At 37.2% G+C, this 21,412-nt stretch overlaps 3 protein-coding genes across 3 annotated transcripts in view; 1 reads left to right on the top strand and 2 right to left on the bottom strand.

Moving 5' to 3' along the window:
• Positions 1–16,932, bottom strand: part of Pten (phosphatase and tensin homolog) — a gene marked incomplete at its 5' end in the record, with an annotated part of 86,106 nt that extends 69,174 nt beyond the window's left edge. Inside the window, one exon of the mRNA XM_076835206.1 lies at positions 16,158–16,932. Within this exon, the coding sequence (XP_076691321.1) occupies positions 16,158–16,932 (775 nt within the window). The remainder of the gene's footprint in view (positions 1–16,157) is intronic.
• On the bottom strand, positions 16,837–17,355 carry Mldhr (mitochondrial lactate dehydrogenase regulator). Its single transcript, XM_076835157.1, is given in 2 exon segments — positions 16,837–17,086; positions 17,088–17,355. Coding segments are annotated over 2 exon segments (96 nt in total). The 5' UTR covers positions 17,133–17,355; the 3' UTR covers positions 16,837–17,035.
• A 1,135-nt stretch (positions 17,356–18,490) lies between these two features.
• Positions 18,491–21,412, top strand: part of Atad1 (ATPase family AAA domain containing 1) — a 76,851-nt gene continuing 73,929 nt past the window's right edge. The window contains exon 1 of the mRNA XM_076834277.2: positions 18,491–18,823. The gene's annotated coding sequence lies outside the window, so the exon portion shown is untranslated. The remainder of the gene's footprint in view (positions 18,824–21,412) is intronic.

The raw sequence follows: 21,412 nt of genomic DNA, 5'->3' as shown, positions 1-21,412 counted from the left end.
GAGTACAAGGACAGCCTCAGCATCTTAGTGAGACTCTGTCTCAAAATAAATAAATAAAAATGGCCAGGCATGGTGGGGCCTATAATTCCAGCAACTCATAAGCAAAGCCAGGAAAATGGCAAGTTTAAGGCCCTCAGCAACTTAGTGAGACCCTAAGCAAACTCAGCAAGACCTTGTCTCAAAATAAGAAAGGCTGAGATGTGGCTCAGTGGTTAAGCATTCCTGGGTTCAATCCCTGATACCAAAATATAAAATTAAATTAAATTAAAAAAAATAAAAAGGACTAAGGTAAAGTGCCTCCAGGTTCAACCCCCAGTACCAAAAAAGAATAGAAAAAAAATAAAAGACCTAGTAATATTCAGTGCCAATTTACTCAATATTAGCTGCATTCTGACAAAAAATAATAATAAATCACAAAATTGCCATCTGTAATGATCTTGCAGATGAAATCATGAACAAATTTACCAATATTTGAAACCTACTATACACAAGGAATTAAGAAAACACATTCTGGGCTGGGGATGTGGCTCAAGCAGTAACGCGCTCGCCTGGCATGCGCACGGCGCTGGGTTCAATCCTCAGCACCACATAAAAATAAAATAAAGATGTTGTGTCCACCGGAAACTGAAAAATAAAAAAAAATTAAAAAAACACACTCTAATACAAACATGTCTCTAGCTAGGGGTTTTTTCTTTTTCCTAATAATTTAGCCAAAACTTTTTAAAATTGATTCTTACAATCAAAATTTATCTTTCAAAGATAAAATATGTTAATTTAAAAGCATTTTCAAAGCCAAGTGCGGCGGCACATGCCTATAATTCCAGCAGCTCTGGAGGCTGAGGCAGGAAGATCATGAGTTCAAAGCCAGCCTCAGCAAAAGCAAGGTGCTTGAGAGTAAGACCCTGTCTCTAAATAAAATACAATAGGGCTGGGCTCAGAGGTTGAGTACCCCAGAGTTCAATCCCTGGTAACATCACACACACATACACACACACACACACACACACACACACACAAGTATTTGAAAAGAAAAAAATCTAAAAAAGTTACACTAGGCTATTTCATTTTACACTTGACTTTAATATAATAAATCAAATTTCTTTAACCTGTACAAGCCAGAATATCATTTGGAAATGACTAATTTGTCAACTGGCAATTACAAGTTTGCTTAATTGTAGTATTTTAGTCTTGTGTAAAACAATATGAACTAGAAAAAATAATGTGTATTTTGAGATATGATGGCATATGTGGACATTTATTACTATACTAAAAAGAATATTACTGATTTTATAATTGCCTTGTTCTAATATAGTAAAATGATCCTTACTCCCACTAAAGGTAGTTGAATCACTAAACTAACTTTATACAAAGCTTACAAAATAGTTCAGCTAAAATTTAAAAGAAAAAAAACTAAAGGAAATAAACTTTTCAACTAGTAAATAAAATTTAAAAATTTAAAGCATATAAAGTTTAACACACATGAAGACAAAAATACCAACAATTGAAAGGGAAGAAAAGAAATGAAAACAAGGGTCAGGAACTCTTTTAACACTTGGCACCATTTAAATTACTATTAAGTAAACATAAACAGAATGCTAAAGACTTTTAAACTTTTAGTGCTTGGATAAAAAAATCTCACCAATTTATGTCTCTCTCTTAATGTACAAGATACCACTTATGAACACATTATCTATTCAAAACGATCCAAAAGAGAGCTGGGGATACAGCTCAGTTGGTGGAGTGCTTGCCTTGCATGAAAAAGGCCCTGGGTTCAATCCCCAGCACCACAAAAACAAAACAAAAAGGTCCCAAAAAGTACCATTTTCATATGGCCTTGACAAAACTGATTCTAATAAAACAACCTACTTTCCTCATAGATGTTAATCTAAAAAATGGGCAAAACTTTTCTTCTACAAAAAATATAGGCCTCAAACACAAAGCTGCATTTGAGAGTTAAAATTCAAAATATCTAAACTTAAATGTTTCAATCATATTAATCATGTGGCATGAGAAAAAACTCAAGAAAATAAAAATGTCAATATAATAAAGAGATTAAAATTAATCCAATTTGCCAGTACAATAGCACAAACCTGTTACCCCAGCAGCTTGGGAGATTGAGGCAGCAGGATCACGAGTTCAAAGCCAGCCTCAGTAATGGCGAGGCGCTAAGCAACTCAGTGAGATCTTGTCTTTAAATAAAATACAAAATAAGGCTGGGGATGTGGCTCAGTGATTGAGTGCTCCCGAGTTCAATCGCCAGTACCAAAAAAAAAAAAAAAATTAATCCAATTTTATTAAACCAAGTAGACCATTATTTAAATTTTTTTTAAAGTTGTAGATGGACAGAACAACTTTTTTAAAATTTACTTATTTTTAAATGGTGCTGAGGATCGAACCCAGTGCCCTAACACATGACAGGCAAGGACTGTACCACTGAGCAACAACCCCACCCCCACCAAGAAGACAATTTTTAAAGGCTTTTTTTTTTTTCCCGTGGTGCTGGGGATCAAACCCAGGGCTGTGTGCATGTGAAGCAAGCGCTCTAACAACTGAGCTATCACCAGCCCTTTTAAAGGCAATTTTTACTACAACATGTTAAGACTAAGTTCTTGGGGGTAAAATGGAAATAAAATCAGAAACTGTTTCTATAGTGGCATAAGATGCAACAGCAAAATTTTAAATGGGGAAGCTCATATGTAGAGGAAACAAGAGAATATAAAAAATACTTAAAGTGGGCTGAGGCTGTACCTCAGTAGAAGAGCACTTGCCTAGAATGTGTGAGGCACTGGGTTCGATTCTTAGCAACACATATAAATAAATAAAATAAAGGTCCATCAACAACTAAAAAGTATTTAAAAAATACTTCAATTAAATCTTTGAGGAATACTTATTAAATCAATTTTCTGGTTGAGTTCTATAAAAATGAATTCCTGCATATCTCAACTTCTTTGGTAAACTACAGTTTAAAATATCAAAATCTTGTATAATTTAATATCTCAAGTTAAAACATAATGCATCCACTTACGTATCCAAACAATCTAGTAAAAGCAAATGACTAAAAGCCAGGCTGTCATTACATAATCTTTAGTTCTTAATCAGAATCTTTGTACTTTAGTAGAAAAATATAAACACTGGCATAACTATTGTTTCATTTTTGCAAAAGCCTAAAAGTTGGCCTTAAGTCTTAAAATATTCTAAATAGTAGAGAATTCCAAAAACAGATGTCAAAACTACTTATATCACTAGATTATCTTAACTTGTTTCTACGTTTAAGTAACAGATGGCAGGCCTTAGTTCTTGGACACTATGCAATAATCACAATCTGTGTGACCTTTTCAGTACTAAAAAGAAATCTAGTCTTAATAACCAGCACCTAAGCATATTTTATAGTATTACACATGATCTTGACCACATCCTAGGCATGAAAAACTGTATCATACCTTTTAGTATACTTCCATTTAATATATTTCCTCCAAACTTGTCCAAGTAGGTTACTCAGATTCTAGACTGCTTTGTCATGTTGTCAAAAAAGTATAAATGCATACACATATAAAATATTCTGCCATCACTACATTTTCATTAGCACCCAAGAAGGTATACACCATACCTACACCAAAATTGCCTTAAGAGTTGAAAAAATTGTCTCATTTAAAAATAGTATTCTAGCAAGTAATTTTGTTTTTAAAAAGAGACAATTTTATTTCTACCTCAATTTTTATTTTAGTTTTAACTATATCAATGATAAATTTCATTGAAAAAAATTAAAATAAGGTTAAGATTATTTCCATTTGGAATCCAGATCCTTTTTGTATATATAACCTTTATTCTTTTTCTTTTTTAAAAAATAGTTTTGTTTCATATTTAAAGCCCTTGTATTAGTCAATGATTCATGTTCAGCATTATTTTAACCATTTGCCATTATAGAAAGAGAAATTCTTATTTGTGTTTTAAATAAAACTGGTGTAGGAAAGTAAAAAAAAAAAGATTATTTCCAGGGACTGAGATATGGCTCAGAGGAAGAGTGCTTGCCTAGCATGCATGAGGCACTGGGTTCGATCCTCAGCACCACATAAATATAAAATAAAGATATTGTGTCTACCTATAATTAAAAATAAATAAATAAATAGATTATTCCCATTTAAATATCCTGACAAAATGTGACAAAACTAATTTTTGACCATAAGTGGTATTAGTGATAAATTAATAAACTTTGATCAATTAATATCACACCAATTACTTAGGTAACTATGCAAACATAAACCATATTGCTGAAACAATGCTTCAGGGAATAATAACATCACTGCAAACCAATATCCCTTCTGATTAACAAAATAGAAACAATAGGGTTATATTAATTCAAATTTTTAAAAAATAACATGATAATTTATTCAAATTCTATTTCACTTTAATTTCAACACAATATTCTTATAATCAGATCAAGGTATTTTTTTATGCATTTTAGATCAAAAAGTAGCTAAATTTTATTTTGATTCACTTAAGTAAAACATGCATTAAGTATTTAATATATAAAAATAGATTTCCTAGAAGTAAGTTAGGAAAAAAAGTTTGAAGACTCCAATACTTACAGATGGAGATTTTTAAAAATGAAAATCTTTTCTAGTATGTGTTTTCTTAAATCTACTCTAAAGAAATATCAAAAAAAAAGCCAAAAATGGAAACAAGCTGAGAGCACAACAATAGGTAAATAAATATTTGACTGTTTCATGATTTAAAATAACTGTAGCAGGGGGCTGGAGATGTGGCTCAAGCGGTAGCGCGCTCGCCTGGTGTGCGTGCGGCCCGGGTTCGATCCTCAGCACCACATACAAACAAAGATGTTGTGTCCGCCAAGAACTAAAAAATAAATATTAAAAAATTCTCTCTCTCTCTCTCCCACTCTCTCTTAAAAAAAAAAAAAAAAACTGTAGCAATTATGAAGTGCTATGGAAATTGTATAAATTTTTTTTAAAATCACACTCTTTCAAACTTACTATGAATAAGATTTTTAAAAATACATGAAAACATGAAGTTTTAGGAATATAAGACAATGGCTGATAGTCATATTTTTATAAAAGAAATCTTAAGTATAGAAGCAAATGGAGTTTATATGTGAAAAACACAATAAACCTTATTCAATTAAATTAAAGCAACAAGTGTTATTATTTTTCACAGTAAATCTGAAGCTATCATATAAATAGTCATTCTGGTTTCAAAATATATGAATATCTCGAAACATTCCCCCATTAAAAAAAATGTTAAAAATAAGGCCTTGAGAAAGCAAGAACAAATCTAGACTTATATGTAGGAAATGCACAAAGTGACCGTAACATAAGACACTTCTTGTTAAAAAGTTATTATTAAATTGTAGTATAAAGGTATATTAAGAATTGTAATGCAAAAAAATATGAATGTAATGCACTCCACTATTGTCATGTATGTAAGAAATAATAAAAAATTTTAAAAAATAGAATAGAGGCTAAACTGCAAAAAAAAAAATAAGGCCTTGATATTTTAACCTATGTATATAAAATAGAAGGCAAACTAAACTAAATCAAGCAAACAAAAAATAATGAGAGCAAACAATCTATTCCTAGAATCCTTTCATAATTATGTGTATGTGCCCTAAAAACAAAACACAATCAAAAAATTCAGAATCCACTAAAGCTACTCTATTGGCATCTTTCCATATCTGGACTAATCTAAAACCTCATCCTACTTTCTTCTAAAAACTTCACTTCAATGCAAGTTTAATTCAACAGACTGACAGCAAATTTAGGGCCCAGGAAAGAATGCAAAATATGCATCAGAGAACCTTAGAGTCAAGTCAGCTCTCTTTTCTTTATCTGGGGAGATCTGAGTTGACAAGTTTTTAGAACTTGTCAAGAAATTTACCATTATATATGAGTACAATTTAACTTTATTTATATCTGAATATAACAAAAGTAGCGCTAGAATAAAAAAGTATAAAACTAAAAGAAAGTTTTCTTAATAACTACTGGGATATTTTTTAGAATTTTTACTTGCTTTCTTCTGATAAGTATATCCACCCTGTTGCAGTTCTATTAACAATCTTCTGAGTACTACATACAGTGCATCACACTTACAAATGTTAACTAAAAACAACTCCAACCTTTTCTAGCAGAGGTTCAAAACTTTCACATCAGCCAAAGAAAACATGAGCCCTCTTCAAATAAATCTTTTTTGGTTACTTAGGGATGCCTTTTGTGGACAAAGTAGTTATAAAGAATATGGGCCTAGCCAGGGGCAGTGGCACAAACCTGTAATCCCAGAGGCTTGAGAAAGCTAAGGCAAGAGGATTACAAATTGAAAGCCAGCTTCAGCAACTTAGTGAGGCCTTCAGCAACTCATCGAGATCCTGTCTTGAAATAAAAAATAAGAAGGACTAGGGATGTAGCTCAGTAGTTAACCATCCTTGAGTTCAATCCCTGATACCATAAAAAAAAACACGTATATAAGGGCTTACCAGGAATCAGAAAATCTAGATGTCAGGCCTTGCTCCATCATTTATTAGAAATTTGACCTTCTTAAATACAACTTAAAGACAAAGGTACTTTAATAAAATACCATATTTACTATATTCCAGACACTTTATACCACATTTGGGTCTAGATAATTCTGTGCTGGAGATGAAAAGGAGGGGTCCTACGAATTCTAGGCCTCAAACCACTAGCAGCCACTAATTAACAACCTCTCACCCTAATTGTGACCACCTAAATGTCTGTGACTGCCAAAACTCCCAGATGAGGAGGAAGGGATCATCCTTAGTTGACACCAATACTCTGAAAATACCTTATATTTCTAACATACCTAAAAATGAAAAAAAACTGTGGAAATTGGGTTCACTAAGGTTAAGTAGCCTGTCTTTTAATACACAACTGAAAGTGGCTAACCAGAAATTTAAGGTAGAATTTGGGTCTAACTGACTCCAAACCTATAGTCCTGGCATTACATCATAAAGCATTTCATTTTGCCTCATCTATAAAATTAGATATTTTCTATTTCAAGCTATTTAGGGTACACAGATCAAATGAGATGATGCATGTGTAAATTCTATTGAAGAGATTAAGGGTTAACATATTAAGGGTCTGCTTGGTGAAAGATAATGTAACATAACATTCTCACAAGTATGATTCCCAGACCATAAACCCAGACCCAGTATTACTTGGGAACTTAGAAATTTTCAGAACTCAATCAAAACCTACTGAATCAGAACATCTAGGGTTGGAGCAAGAAACCCGTGGTTTGGCACACCATCTAGGTTATTCTGACAGACACTAAAGTTTGAAAACCACTGATATAATGGTAAATATACTGTAACAGGTGCCCAAAACACCCTGCATCCTTCTCTGGACTCAATATTCCACTATCCCTTAACAAGTTACTGATTCCATTGAAGCTATAATTCTTAAATGTAAATGAGTAAAATAATGCCTACTTTTGTCTGTCTCTTAAGTTGCTTCTGTTTTTCTTCACAAAATCAAATGAGCTAATGATTTAAAAAGGGCTTTGAGCCAGGGAGGGTGGTATCTGCCTGTAATCCCAGCAGCCCAGGAGGCTGAGACAGAAGGATTTCAAGTGTAAAGCCAGCAGCCTCACCAATGCTGAGGGGCTGAGCACCTCAGTGAGACCCTGTCTCTAAATAAAATACAAAATCAGGCTGGGGATGTGGCTCAGTCGTCCAATGCCCCTGAGTTCAACCCCCAGTACCAGGGGGGAAAAAAAAAAAAAAGAAAGGGCTTTGCTAATCAAAAAGTATTAAATAAGACACTGTAACAGTATATGCTAGCTAATTCTATGACATTAATGAAAAGAAAAATCTTTTAACTCAAGTCCACAATCTTTCATAATTGATTTGATCAAAATGTCAAAAAAAAAAATGTATAACATGGCCAAATTAAATCTACTAAAACAGTTTTCACGTTGTTGGGGGAGGAGAGAAGCTCAATTCCACTTTATCTGACAGATTAAGACTAATTTCATAATTACACATTAAAAAAATGAAACAACTAAAAATCAAGCTGAAAAACATCCCCAAGGGATGGAAATGCCTATCATGTATAAGGCCCTGAGTTCAATCCCCAGCACTGTAAAAACAAATGATAACATCCCCAAATGTTGGTCTAAAAACAGAAACAACCAAAACCCTTAAAAAGAATTATCTCCTGTGTGAGGTGGTGCAGGCCTATAATCCCAGCTGCAGGGAGGCTGAGGCTGGAAAAATCACAAAATCAAGGTCATCTTGGCAACCTAGCAAAACCCTGTCTCAAAATAAAAAGACTGGGGATACAGCAGCAGTAGAAAGTCTCACTAGTTCAAGATAGTGAGAGAACTTTAAATGAGGGGAAAATACTGCATTTATTAAAAGCAAAAATTGTTCTTTACTTTATGAGAGTATACTATATTTATGAATAATTTCAAGACTACATTTCATTTAAAGATACCAAACTCAAACCACAGGGCATTTCCTAATACCTTAAATAATTACATGCTCTTCAAAAGATTGAAAAATATTAACAATAAAATTAGCAGAATGTAATCTCTGCAATCACTAATAAATCACTTCAGCTTGAAAAACCTATAAAAATCAAAAGAAATAAAAGTCAAAATTATTCTGAACAGCTTTTATGATGCTAAACAGTAAGTTCTAGGAAGTTATATAATGCAAAAAATAGGTATACTCGAGAAAAGACATTGATTTACACAACTCAGCTTTGCTCGAATGTCAGAATGCACAATTCAATTCCACAACCTAGACTTATATCAAAAATACAGCTGTATTACAAAACTCTTAACAAAATATGTTTTTAAAAAATCAGAGTCAGATAGTGAATAACTAGTGTCATTCATTCTGCAATACAAAATTAACAAGCAAAAAACTCACTGGAATCGAAGTACTTCTTTTTTTTTTTCCGTTCTCAGGACTGAACCTGGGGGTGCTTTAGCACTGAGCTTCATCCCCAGTCCTTTTTGTATTCTTTATTTTGAGATATGGTCTCACTAAGTTGCTAAGGCTGGACTCCAACTGGGGTTCCTCCTGCCTCAGCCTCCCAAACTGCTGTGATTACAGGTGTGCACCCCCATGCCTGGCTGTGAAATGCTTCACAACTGAGAATGCTATGAGAGACGGAAACAGTATAGGCAACGGAAAAAACTACTTATCCCTATGCACACACAATGGCTTTACTGGGAAGATCTGAAACTTATTCCATTCATCCTTATACCTGATAAAAAGAGTAAACAAAGGAAAAAAACTTTTGGCTCTTTCTTCCCATTTCTAAGGCCTAAAGTATACTGAAAATTTTGGCCAAAAGTAAAAATAGGACACAATAATACAGAGGCTCAACACTAAATTAAAATTCCTATATTATCTTAATACATTGAAGATTTACTGTGTAAATTTTATTGTAATATATATAACTTGGCATTCAGAGTTGCATGATTCCCTTATAAAGCTGAATTTAAAAGGAAATGTAAAGCCAAGCATGGTAGCACACACCTTTAATTCCAGCAGCTCAGAAAGCTAGGGCAGGAGGATCACCAGTGCAAAACCAGCCTCGCCAATTTAGCAAGGTCCTAAACAACTTAATGAGATCCTGTCTCAAATAAAAAATAAAAAGGGCTGGGGATGTGACTCAGTGGTTAAGCACCCCTGGGTTCAATTCCCAGAAATAAATAGATAAATAAATAGAAATCTAAGAAATATATATTTACTGACAGTTTACTCTCTCTTGTATTATACATTCAAAGTTTTATTTCATTTGAGGCATGAGATTACTTTTTGTGAGTAAAGACATGAATAAAGCCAACCTGTCTTTAATACTAAAAATTTAACTTTGTAACTAATTATTTTTAAAATTCTACTTCATTATGCTATAAAGTAAGTTTTCATGGTTTTTTAAATATTTTTTAGTTGTACATGGACATAATATCTTTATTTTATTTATTTATTTATTTTTATGTACTGCTGAGGCTTAAACCCAGTGCCTCACATGTACCAGGCAAGCGCTCTGCCACTGAGCCACAACCCCAGCCCAGTTTTCATCTTAACTTAGTATTTTAAAACAAATGCTTTTTGATTAGCATGACTAACTTTTCTTTAGTCAACAGCATGAGTGAGCAGAGTTTTACCCTGTGGTAAAAGAGCAAAATCACAGACATACTACACTGTCAGCTCTTAAAAGAATTTACTTATTTTTTTAAAAAAAAAATTGTCACAGATGGACACAATATCTTTCTTTCTTTATTTATTTATTTATTAATTATGTGGTACTGAGGATCAAACCCAGTGCCTCATACTTATAAGGCAAGAACTCCGCCACTGAGATACAACCCCAGCCCAGGAATTTACCTATTTTGTTGTTCTGTTTTTCTGGTGCTGGTGTTAGATCCCAGGGCCTTGCACATGACAGACTAGAGCTTTCCCACTAAGCTACATCCCCAGCCCAAATTCCCCTATTTTTGGTACTGGGGATCAAACTCAGAGATGTTTAACCACTGAGCTACATCCCCAGCCCTCCTTTTATTTTTTACCCAGGCTAACCTAGAACTTGTAATTCTCCTGCCTCAACCTCCCAAGTAGTGAAATATAAATATATATCAGCTACTATTTAAGTATTTACAATCAGGCAGGGCAGGTATAATATATGTTCAATGAATTACTTACATTACCTCATTTACTCAAGATATACATTATATGGTTGGTACCATCACCATTTTACAGATAAAATAGACTGAAATAAGTTAAATAACTTACTCAAAGTTATCCAGCTACTAAATAATGAGCCAGAATTACAACACAGGCAGTCTAGCTCCAGAGTCCACACCAGCCTAAAATCTAAAATGAAGCAATATAAACACTTAAAGAGTAGATAAAATAGTCACCATTTTAATGTAATTTGAATAGATTTAACTTGTTTGAAAATTATAAAAATAATATTCTCCAAGGTAATTTCTTCTTTAAAGAAAACTCATTTTTTAGAAATATTAAGAACAGAGTTTCCTATCTTTATATATTTTTTTTCAAAAAATTCAAACATCAATACATTTGATTCACTGTTCATATTCGAAGTGATGACTACTGATGATAACCATATGCATAATTGTTTAAAAAATAATTCAGTCTTCTTTTCTATGCTATATACAAGAACATTCTTTTTTTTTTAAAGAGAGAGAGAGAATTTTTTAATATTTATTTTTTAGTTTTTGGCGGACACAACATCTTTGTTTGTATGTGGTGCTGAGGATCGAACCCGGACTGCACGCATGCCAGGCGAGCCCGCTATCGCTTGAGCCACATCCCCAGCCTTAAAGAACATTCTTTTGCTAAAAGGTTAGCCACAATATCATCTCTCCATAGTTTAACCACTATCAACAGGTGTATACCTAATATCTTGATAACTCCATCCATGCCCTAATGTCAACCCTGGCAAATACAGAGTCTGCCTTAATTATTCTGAACTAAAAAGACACTCCAGCCAAAATAAATTCATCCTTCAATTACGTCTACTCAAGATTATTCCACTGCAAATTACTTTAAAAGAATGAAATTACTAATACCTCTTCTTCAACTAATGAAAAATATCTGAAATTAAAGGCAAGGTGAAGAGTCAAATTCAATATACTGATTTCACCTTTCATGACAAATATATTTGCAGTAATGAATGCATATATCCTCAATCCTTAAAAAGACAATCATTATTCACCGACCAAAACACTTCCAACCACATCTAGCAAGAAATATATGTGGAAGTAATATGGCCTATGAAAAAGAATTAAGGGTAAAAGTTTGCTCCACAAATCCTTAGAAATTTAAGAAGCTATCAGGTAATATCAAAGCTGTCAGACAGAAAGCAACTGTAAAACAGAACTAAATATTTGCAAAATCTTTTTTTTTTTTGGGGGGGGGGGAGTTCCAGGAAGTGAAGCCAGGGGCGCTTAACAACTGAGCCACATCCCCCACCCTTTTTATTTTGAGACAAGGTCTCACTGAGTTGCTTAGGGCCTCACTAAATTGCTGAGGCTGGCTGTGAACTTTTGATCCTCCTGCCTCTGCCTCCTGAGTCTCTGGAATTACAGACATACGGCAGTGAGTACGAAAATCATTTCTGATCATAATCTCAAAAACTGATAAACTTATCCTAATTCACTGTCTTTAGAACCAACCCTAAAACCTTTTCTTAATGAATTCAGGCCACCAATGAACTCTCCTCTCCAATGCTGACTCTGAAAATCCAGTTTGTCTAAGGAGGAAAAAAAGGAAACAAGGTGAAGAGTAATGAGTTCTACACATATAAGTTCAAACTGTTTTTTGAAGCCAATGGTCTCTATAGAAAAGGAAGCAGTACCAAATACATTTCTTAAACAACATTAATAACGTACCTTCTGAAAGCTAAATCCTTACAGTATGGCAGCGGCCTAACATTTCAAGCATATAAAAAACTGTCATATGCATACACACACTTCTAAATTTCTCTTTACAAACTGAATTCACACACATTATCAATATAAAAGCATATCCTACACTTTTGCCTTGGATACTGAGATAAAAATTTAAAAACTAAATGTTTACTCAAAACTGAATTAATGTTGAAACTTTGTGAATTGATTTCCTATAATAAATAATTCTTCAATTAAAAATCACTGCAGTGATTACTTTAGAAGTAGCTTTAAAATTCTTTAAAGGTATCAAGCTATTACCAAAAGAAAAAATAGCAAGAGGGGGCAAATTCCAAAATGAAACATTTGAAAATAAGAATTAAAGACTTCACTTCCAAAAAGTGAGCCACTTCATAACAGTAAGAAGTGTATACACTTTATATTAAGTTATGAGAAAGCAGATAAACTATTCTGCACAAAAATAATCCTAGCTGCCTTTCTCATTTATTAAAATTTTAAGATAATACTATGCATCTTTCTACTTTTTCTAAAAAAAAGTCTACAAATAAGTGGCTATATATCTCAACATATTTACCTTTATTCATTTAGTAAGTAACATATTATAAGTAACAAAAATCTACATAAATGACTATATTCTTGTGCAACTGACAATAAAATTCCTTTTTCCTTATATCGAGTTATTTAAGTTGTAAATTACTCCTTTCAGATGCACTTTCTTCTTGAATAAGCTTTACAAAATGAAGCTTGTAAATTATATAGCAATTAGGTCATCCAGTTGTGTTTTTCAGGAAATACAGTTTAGTAGCTACATAAAGATAATGAAAACGATATTTTTTAAAAAATTTCAATAATGACTTACCTTAAAAAAATAGCTAACTTTAATAATTACTATACTCCCTTTAATTTAAAAATACTTCCCATGAACATGAGCATTTGAAAATATGCAAATCTATCAAAGGACAAAAATCCAAGAGACACCTAAAGTTTCCATGCATTCTAAATTCTAAAGACACTAAATCTTTTCATCTCCCATTGGTCACTACTTTCCAGACTAAATGTTAAGAATAAAACCCTACTAAAAAATTCTTAGAATAATTTGAAAAAATATCTTAAAACTGAATTACCATTTTAAACTTTCCTCTGAGAAATCAATTATTAACCTTTCTTTAGCAAATACAATTACTCCATTCATTACTTTTATAAAGGAACTTAACTTTTACCAGGCTAACTGCTGAAATAGACACTACAACCTGCCAGTCTTCAATGACCATTTTAATTCCAGCTCCCAGCACAAAACATTAAAAGTGAAACCAAGGAAATCAAATTGCTTTGGTATATCAAAATTATTGGGAGTGCAACTAACAAAAGAGCAAGAACTTCATTAACATTTCCTTTCTGGCTTTTTCTCATATCAACATTGGCTCAATAAAATCACAATTATAGAAATTAAGAGTTATTATTCATTTGAAGCAATACTTGATATTGCTTTGTACACATATCATAACCAAAAGTAGTTTTAGAGAAAGTTCTTTAATTCACATAAATTTTCATGTGCAGAGGCCCACGAACTGTGAAATCAAAGAGAAATTGCCCATCACCTCACTATTCACATAAAAAATTGGCAAAATTTTAAGATCTTATAACCCTGACAATTTTAAATCAAGTAGAAAAAGCAAAAACAGCATAATTATACTGTGAAAGCTAAATCTGTCTACCAGACAGCATTTTAATAATTTCTCTGCATGAGAGCTTTTTAAAAGTTAAATAGAAATTTAATTTGATCCTATATATCCAGATGACTGTTAATTCAAACCAGTAATAAACTGCTTTTAAAGTAAGTCACAAATCAGAATTTTTCCCCAATAACCTTTTGGGCAAGGTGGTCAAGTTCAGCCTTAGCAGTTTTTCAATTAATACAGACTCCAAATTTTCCAAATACTCTCTTAAACTTAAATTTTGTTCAGTACACTTCATTTCAAAACAAAAACTTGGGCAAAATTATCTGTGCACCCTTATATGCAGCTATTATAATCCAAAAGAATAAAACCTCTTCCAAAATTAAACATTTAAAAAAAAAATAATATTCCCCTCAATTATTAGCAGGACATATAAACACCTTTGTGCCATTCTACTTTTGAACAAAATGCTTACTAATATCTGCTAAGAAATAATTTTTATTCTGAATAAAAGTCATACTTTTTAATGTGCATACATAGCTTAGTGGTTGAGTATTTGCCCCAGGTTCTATTCCCAGCAATTAAAAAATATATATATCCTTATGCAATTACATAATTTTAACTAAATATTGTCCACTGCTACAATTTACAGCACTAAATTTTAGATCTTAACAGAGGCCTTGAGAAATCTTAGATTCAGTCACTTTGGACCAATAACAATTCTGTTTTCACACATCTTATATACTGCCCTACCAATAGCTCTCAATTCCGTTCTGCAAAAAGGAGGGCTCTATCCCCATTCCTAATCAAACCAATTAGCTATACCTGAAACTGCAAAGATTAATGCTTTTCCATGACCACTAACTTTTGAAGTACAAAGGCTTAACTTTTAGACAAAACTATACACCTTTAAATTATTGGGTTTGTGTCTTATTCAACAAGCTGACTCAGTAAATTTAATCCACTGCATGCAAAAAAACTAACAAACCTACAACCTGAAGCTGGAGTAAGACTCTTGCCAGCATTTCTGAATATAAGCTGGTAATTTATACAGGACATTCGATCAAATCCGAATAAAACTAAGATATACCCAAAAGGTGTCAGAGCACCTGAAATCTAAAAAGCACCCTCCAAAAAAGTAGCAATTTTAGTTTACAATACTTCAAGTAGGAGCTGAAGTTTAACCTCTACGATCACCATTTGCAACATTCAATACCCTTGAACATATACATTATCATCCGGGATCAAAAACTGCTCAATCTCCATTCTATTAGGTATGCCAAGACCACTGAACATAAAATACTACAGAAATGTACATTTCATGGCCCAGCCTACATCATCCCATCATCACTTCATTAGAAAAGAAAAAGCCCAATTTAACAAAGGTCTAATACGAGTTCCCCCATAAGTCATATTATGGCTCTATTGATTTCAAACTACAAAACTTCTAAATACAGTTCAAAGTTGTTAACTTAGTTTAAACACACAAACCTACTTTGTCCTCAGATGCTCACCATATATGTGGAAAATGATTCTGCTTCTAAAGTTATGCAAATCAGTCCACACTTCACATTTTAAAAGAATCTATCAATGCAACCCAGGAAACTAAAAACAATCACTGCAAGATTCTGATGCAATATGCGTACGTGCAACACTAATTTTCATTTTAATCTAATCTATACCCTTGATCTAGGGCCTAAGCCAAGATTTAATCGAAATATGCTCAACCTCAAAGCGTGTACTTTTTTTTCATTTAGGAGACCGGATTACCGAGCTCACTAATCCACTAACAGCGTACAGTATTCTGTATTAACGGACAATAGCCCTTCGAAAGACCACATAGACTGAGAAACCAATTTGCCTTGACACTTGCAACCAGGCAAGAGTTCCATCTAGTCGAACACACCCTAGGTTAAATGCATTCACACAAAATATATGATACAGAAATATGATCATGGTAAACGTTACAGTCACCCAAACTACGGAAATTTTTCGCATCCGTCTACTCCCACGTTATAAAACAGTGACAGAAAAGCAACGAGTAGCAGCCTCAGAAATGGATACAGGTCAAGTCTAAGTCGAACCCATCCTCTTGATATCTCCTTTTGTTTCTGCTAACGATCTCTTTGATGATGGCTGTCATGTCTGGGAGCCTGTGGCTGAAGAAAAAGGAGGAGAGAGATGGCAGAAGCTGCTGGTGGCGGGGCTTCTTCTGCAGGATGGAAATGGCTCTGGACTTGGCGGTCGCTGATGCCCCTCGCTCTGCTGCCGCTTGGCTCTGGACCGCAGCCGGGTAATGGCTGCTGCGGCGGCTGCTGGATGGTTGCAGAGACTGGGCCTGCCTCTCCTCAGCAGCCAGGGGCCTGGCAGCGGCGGCAGCGGAATGGGGAGAAGACGAATAATCCTCGGAACGGCTGCCTCCTCCAGCGGCCTCCGGAGCCCGGGCCAGGGGGGGTGCGGCGGCGGCGGAGGGAAGGTTTAAAACCGGCCCGGGTCCCTGGATGTGCCGCCGCCGCCGCCGCCGTGTTGGAGGCAGTAGAAGGGGAGAGACCAACTCTCCGGTGTTCCCAGCCCTGGAAATGGTGACAGGCGACTCCGACCCCCTCCCCGGAGCTGCGGCCGCAGCCGCTGCCGCTTCTCCCCCCCGCTCCAGGAGCGGGAGGTGCCGCCGCCGAGCCTCAGCCGGCTCCCGCCCGAGCCCACGGCTTCCACCTTCCCTTTCAGGAGAAGCCGAGGAAGAGGCTGCACGGTTAGAAAAGACCAAGAGGAGGCGAGGAACGCCGCCGCTGCCGCCGCCGCAGGCCGGCCGGCTCCCGGAGGGCACTGCCCCCGCGGCTGCTCACAGGCGCTGAGAGGGGCTCTGAGCCGCGGCCGCCGCCGTCTCTCATCTCCCTCGCCTGAGCCGGGCCTAGCCTCACAGCGGCTCAACTCTCAAACTTCCATCATGGCTGCAGCTTCCGAGAGGAGAGAACTGAGCGCAGCCGCGTCCCAGCGTCCGAACGCGTATCCTGCCGCAGTGCACAAAGAGTCCCGCCACATCACCGTCCGCCGGCCTGCCCGCCCCCTCCGCCAGCCGCCGGGAGCCCGTGCGCCTCGGGAACCCGAGGGGAGGGGGAGGCGAACGAGGGGAAGCCGAGGCGGCGCTGGGGCTGGAGGAGGGAGCGGGAGCTATAGCTCCCGGGGCGAGCGCGGAGCCCCCAACCTGCAGGCGCTACTGAGCATGCCCAGTGTGACTGCCGGGGGCTCGCTCAGGCTTGTTCCGAGACGCCCGCTAAGAACTGCACTTGCCACGGCCGTCTCTGCAGCAGCGCGGCGGGAAGGTGGGAACGAGCTGAACCTCCACCTCTGCCCAGAAACCTAGCCCAGGCAGGGTAGGCTGTGGCGGAGTGAGGGTAGCGGCGGGGGAGAGATGGTGAAGGAGGAGCTGATTTCTTTGAGAAGTGTCACCGACTCTCGGGTTGAGGTTACCTGTACTCACAGGTGACAATGACCAGGTGACCGCTCTGGGCAGTGTATAAGAAAATGCAGCAAGGACACCCGTCCCCTACGTTTCTCTGACAAGGCCTGGATTCTCACTCGGTTTGCACTATAGTCTGATCAGTCATTGGCAGTAATTTAACCGTATCAGCCTTTATATCCCTTCACTCCCCGCTCCGTGTCCTCAAGGTGTCAGTCTTAGCACAAAGAACAACCCCCTATTGTGTCTCCAGCAATCTATCACCTCATCCGGCTCCCATTCATTGCCCCACCTTTCTCTTCCCAGGCAACTCGATTCATTAGCCCTAAAACGAGAGCTACCAACCGAGCGCGCTCATTGTGCGTGCTAATAAGGACACAAACACATCTCCCCAAAATTTCCAGAATCCAAAAGACAACTGTCTAAGTGAACTGAAGGTGAATCTCGGTGAGTGGGATGCACCCCACTCCCCTCCATCGCCTCCCGGAGACAAGCATCTCTCCCCTCCAGGTCAGGTCACCGCGTTGAACTCAAGCTCAGTCCTTACAGGCCACCTCGCCCCGCCCCTTTTCGGCCGCGGAGAAAATCTGGTAAGCCGGATCGCCTGGGGCTAGGTTCGGCGCTCCCGCAGCCGGACCGTGCACGCTCAAGGACCGGGTTACGGGGTCCAAGTGTAAAGTACAGAACGGTAGGAAGCTACAGCCCTGCGAGTAGGCGGAGCGAGAAGGCCTAGGAGGGTGCAAAAGGGGGTGGAAGGATACACGAGCGACAGTCGGAACTACTTTCAGGAGGGGATCACGTGTGTTCCTAGTTGGGGAACTTTCCAAATTCCCACTCCCCTCTAGTAGCTCCAGAGGCAAGTGCTATGCTTCCTTTGCTTTAGGTGCTCCCGCCCCGCATGAGCATCAAACCGCGAATTCCCCCAGGGTTGTACCGGAAAAGGGGGCACAGACCAGCTTCCCGCAGAAGCGTCTGAAGAGCCGGTTACACAAGCACTCTCGTCCAAACACCACTGGGGAGAGTTCCCATTCCTACTCCTCACCTGCTACCCACAGAGCAAGCCCAGAGGCTGAAACCTGAGACTCCTTACCCTCTATCGCCTGCACGATCCCAACCAGGGGAGAAGTGCTAGGCCCCAAAGGTCTGACGCATCTCTTATTAATTAGGGTGAACCCTCGGATTTCTGAGTTCGTGGAGTAAAAGGGTATCTTTTACTTCAGCCCTCTGGTTGGATTTGCCGATGCTACAACTTCCAGTCACTACCTCTGAACTGGTGAGTGCGCTTCCCCTACTGTAGACTCAGCCATATGACTTACCAGGTTGCAGACCCTAGGCAATGGTCGTCAGCCCAGAACAAACCTGTTAAATTTGCTTACAGCCGGGATTGGTTGACCTATCCTCTTGAGAAAGCTAATCAGAAATAATGAGAACTGGAGCCCATACCTCCAATAACCAGCTACAAAGCAAATAGTCCACCTTCTGCCTGGAGAGAATGGGCATCAACACCAACCTAAGAATTTTTTTTCTTTTTTTCTTTTCTTTCCCTAGGGAAGTACAATTTAAGGTTACAATTGGAGTCCAAAAGTATCTGACTTGAGACCTAGGTTGAGGCATTGGGTCATTTTAGAAAACTGGGAAAACAGGAATCAATTAAAAATGTAATTGCAATAACTATGAGTAGATGCCTGGAAAGGTCTAAAGGATTTATGAAATGTATAAGAAAACGACTGTATATGTGTACATCACAGTTGAAGCCCCTGAAGACTGGAAACCTCAAGAGGCCTCGCTCAGAAAGCCACAGGCCATTACCTAACTCTGTGACTACTAATTAAGCCAGGGATGTTTACAGTGTTCTTAAAGATCTGTGAGGCTACTTAAACCTTACATTTATGTATGACATTCTTTTAAGAAGGCTCTGCAGGAATTACCAATCTTCTGAAGCTTCAGTGTTGATATTTATTGGAGGCCAATTTTCTGCATGGTCCTGGTCCCTTGCAAGAAGCAGGGACCATAAGTGGGAAAGGAAATAAGAGAACAACCTGGAAACAGCAGGAAAGAGTCCTCTCTTTGGTTTCCAAGGATGCAAATCCTGCCCACACAGCCTTGAGTGAGAGAGATTTCTTGATTTTACAAATATCCAAGAATAAGGTGTCCCTAATGTCTAGGTGTTCTACTAGATTGCATGGTAAAAACCTGAGCTGTGCTCAATTTAGTGTTTACTACTGCTTGGTGGGGAAACTGGAAATGAAGTTAGATCAAGGGAAGTAGACTGGAGAGGATAAAATGTCCCGTATTTGTTTCTCAGGTTTCTGATCTGTCCCCAGAGTCCCTGTTATTAGCACTGCCCTACTCTGCCTCTCCCCTCGAGCCTACCTAGTGTAAGGATTAGTCTCAAAGCATGTGAGAAGCTCTGAACTGCTTCCTTGGAAGAAAATGAAACAGGGTTCATTCCTATCCTTTTTGGGTCTTGGGCTTGAAGTGAGAGGATCCTTTTGATTTCCTTGGCACAGTTACTCTGTGCATTACCAAGATTGAAGTGCAGGAATATGAGACCAACCCACAAGCACTTCCATCTGACAGAAGCAAATGGGAAATGAGTCTTTTGCTGCTTCTCTGAACATCAGGTCTCTCTACTTCTCTCTAGTGGTGAATGAAAGGATCACCAATGTTGGCAGATAATCAGCCAGGCACAGCAACATCAGATTGTTGTTGGGAGTTGTTGCATTAAAAACTCCTCCTTAGGAACAGGGATAGTTCAGTTGGTAGAATGCTTGCCTGGCATGCACAAGGCCCTGGGTTCAATCCCCAACCCCCATACCACAAAAAAAAAAAAAAAAAAAAAAAAGAACCCATCACCTTCTCCCTTCCTGGTGTTAACTATATTCCTGAAAAAAATACTGATATAGCTTTTTCCAATTTTTACTTTTCTTCACTTTTTCCTTCTACTCAGGGATGTCCTTATCCATGTGATAGAGCTGAAACTTCTAATGGGCTAGCACCATCTAATGCACAGAAAAAGTGTTTTAATATTTTTTTAAATTCAAATCAATGTATCTGCTTAGCTCTACATAAATTACAATACACTGGTTTCCAAGCACTTAATTTCCTTACCTGTTGGGTTGCAGAACGCCCTAGGGAGAAACATGCTTGTAACAAAGGGAGAATTATATAAAGCTTCAGGGAGACTAACTACATAGAATAATTAGTGATCATGATAAACCAGCTTTAATTATGGTTTCTAACAGCTGATTCTAAAACTGTATTGTTACTACAGCCAAAGTTTGTCCAAAGAAAATTCCTTTCTTAGTTTCTCTGATAAGTGAACTGACCAGGAACTTGATGTGGGTGATATAGTTGATGTGCTCTTTGGAGGTTCTGATGCTAAAATGCTTTATATGAACTCTGTGGCTATAGAATCTTTCTCATCTCCTACACACTGACCTTTCAAGAAGAGACCTAAATGAATGGCTTTAATGTTTAAACAATCTTCTGTATGTTTTATGTTTAACCAGTATTTTCTAAATAAAAGAATAGAAAAAAATATAACTATTGGTTTGAATTTAAACTGCCTCATTCTTCCAAGGTTCAGAAGCCTTTTTCCTTTTTCATTTATCCTAGTAATAAATTTTATTGTTCTTTTAAATAAAGATGGTTTTCCTAAGACATTCTCCAGAAAGCACTGCTATGGGTCATACAAGTAACTATTTTCTAAAAGAAAATTTCCAATTATTGTCTATAAGCTTTCCACGTCCTAAATCAAGCCATTCAGATGATACTCTGTCACCTTTCACACCCTCAAGGAGGTGCACTATATGAGATCATCATTCTCAGAGAAATAGGGGTTGGCCTTGGTGCTCTTGGG

This window comes from Callospermophilus lateralis, chromosome 15, assembly GCF_048772815.1.
Source record: "Callospermophilus lateralis isolate mCalLat2 chromosome 15, mCalLat2.hap1, whole genome shotgun sequence".
NCBI lineage: Eukaryota > Metazoa > Chordata > Mammalia > Rodentia > Sciuridae > Callospermophilus > Callospermophilus lateralis.
Note: the sequence above shows the minus strand (reverse complement) of the source record. Positions and strands in the feature narration are given on the sequence as shown.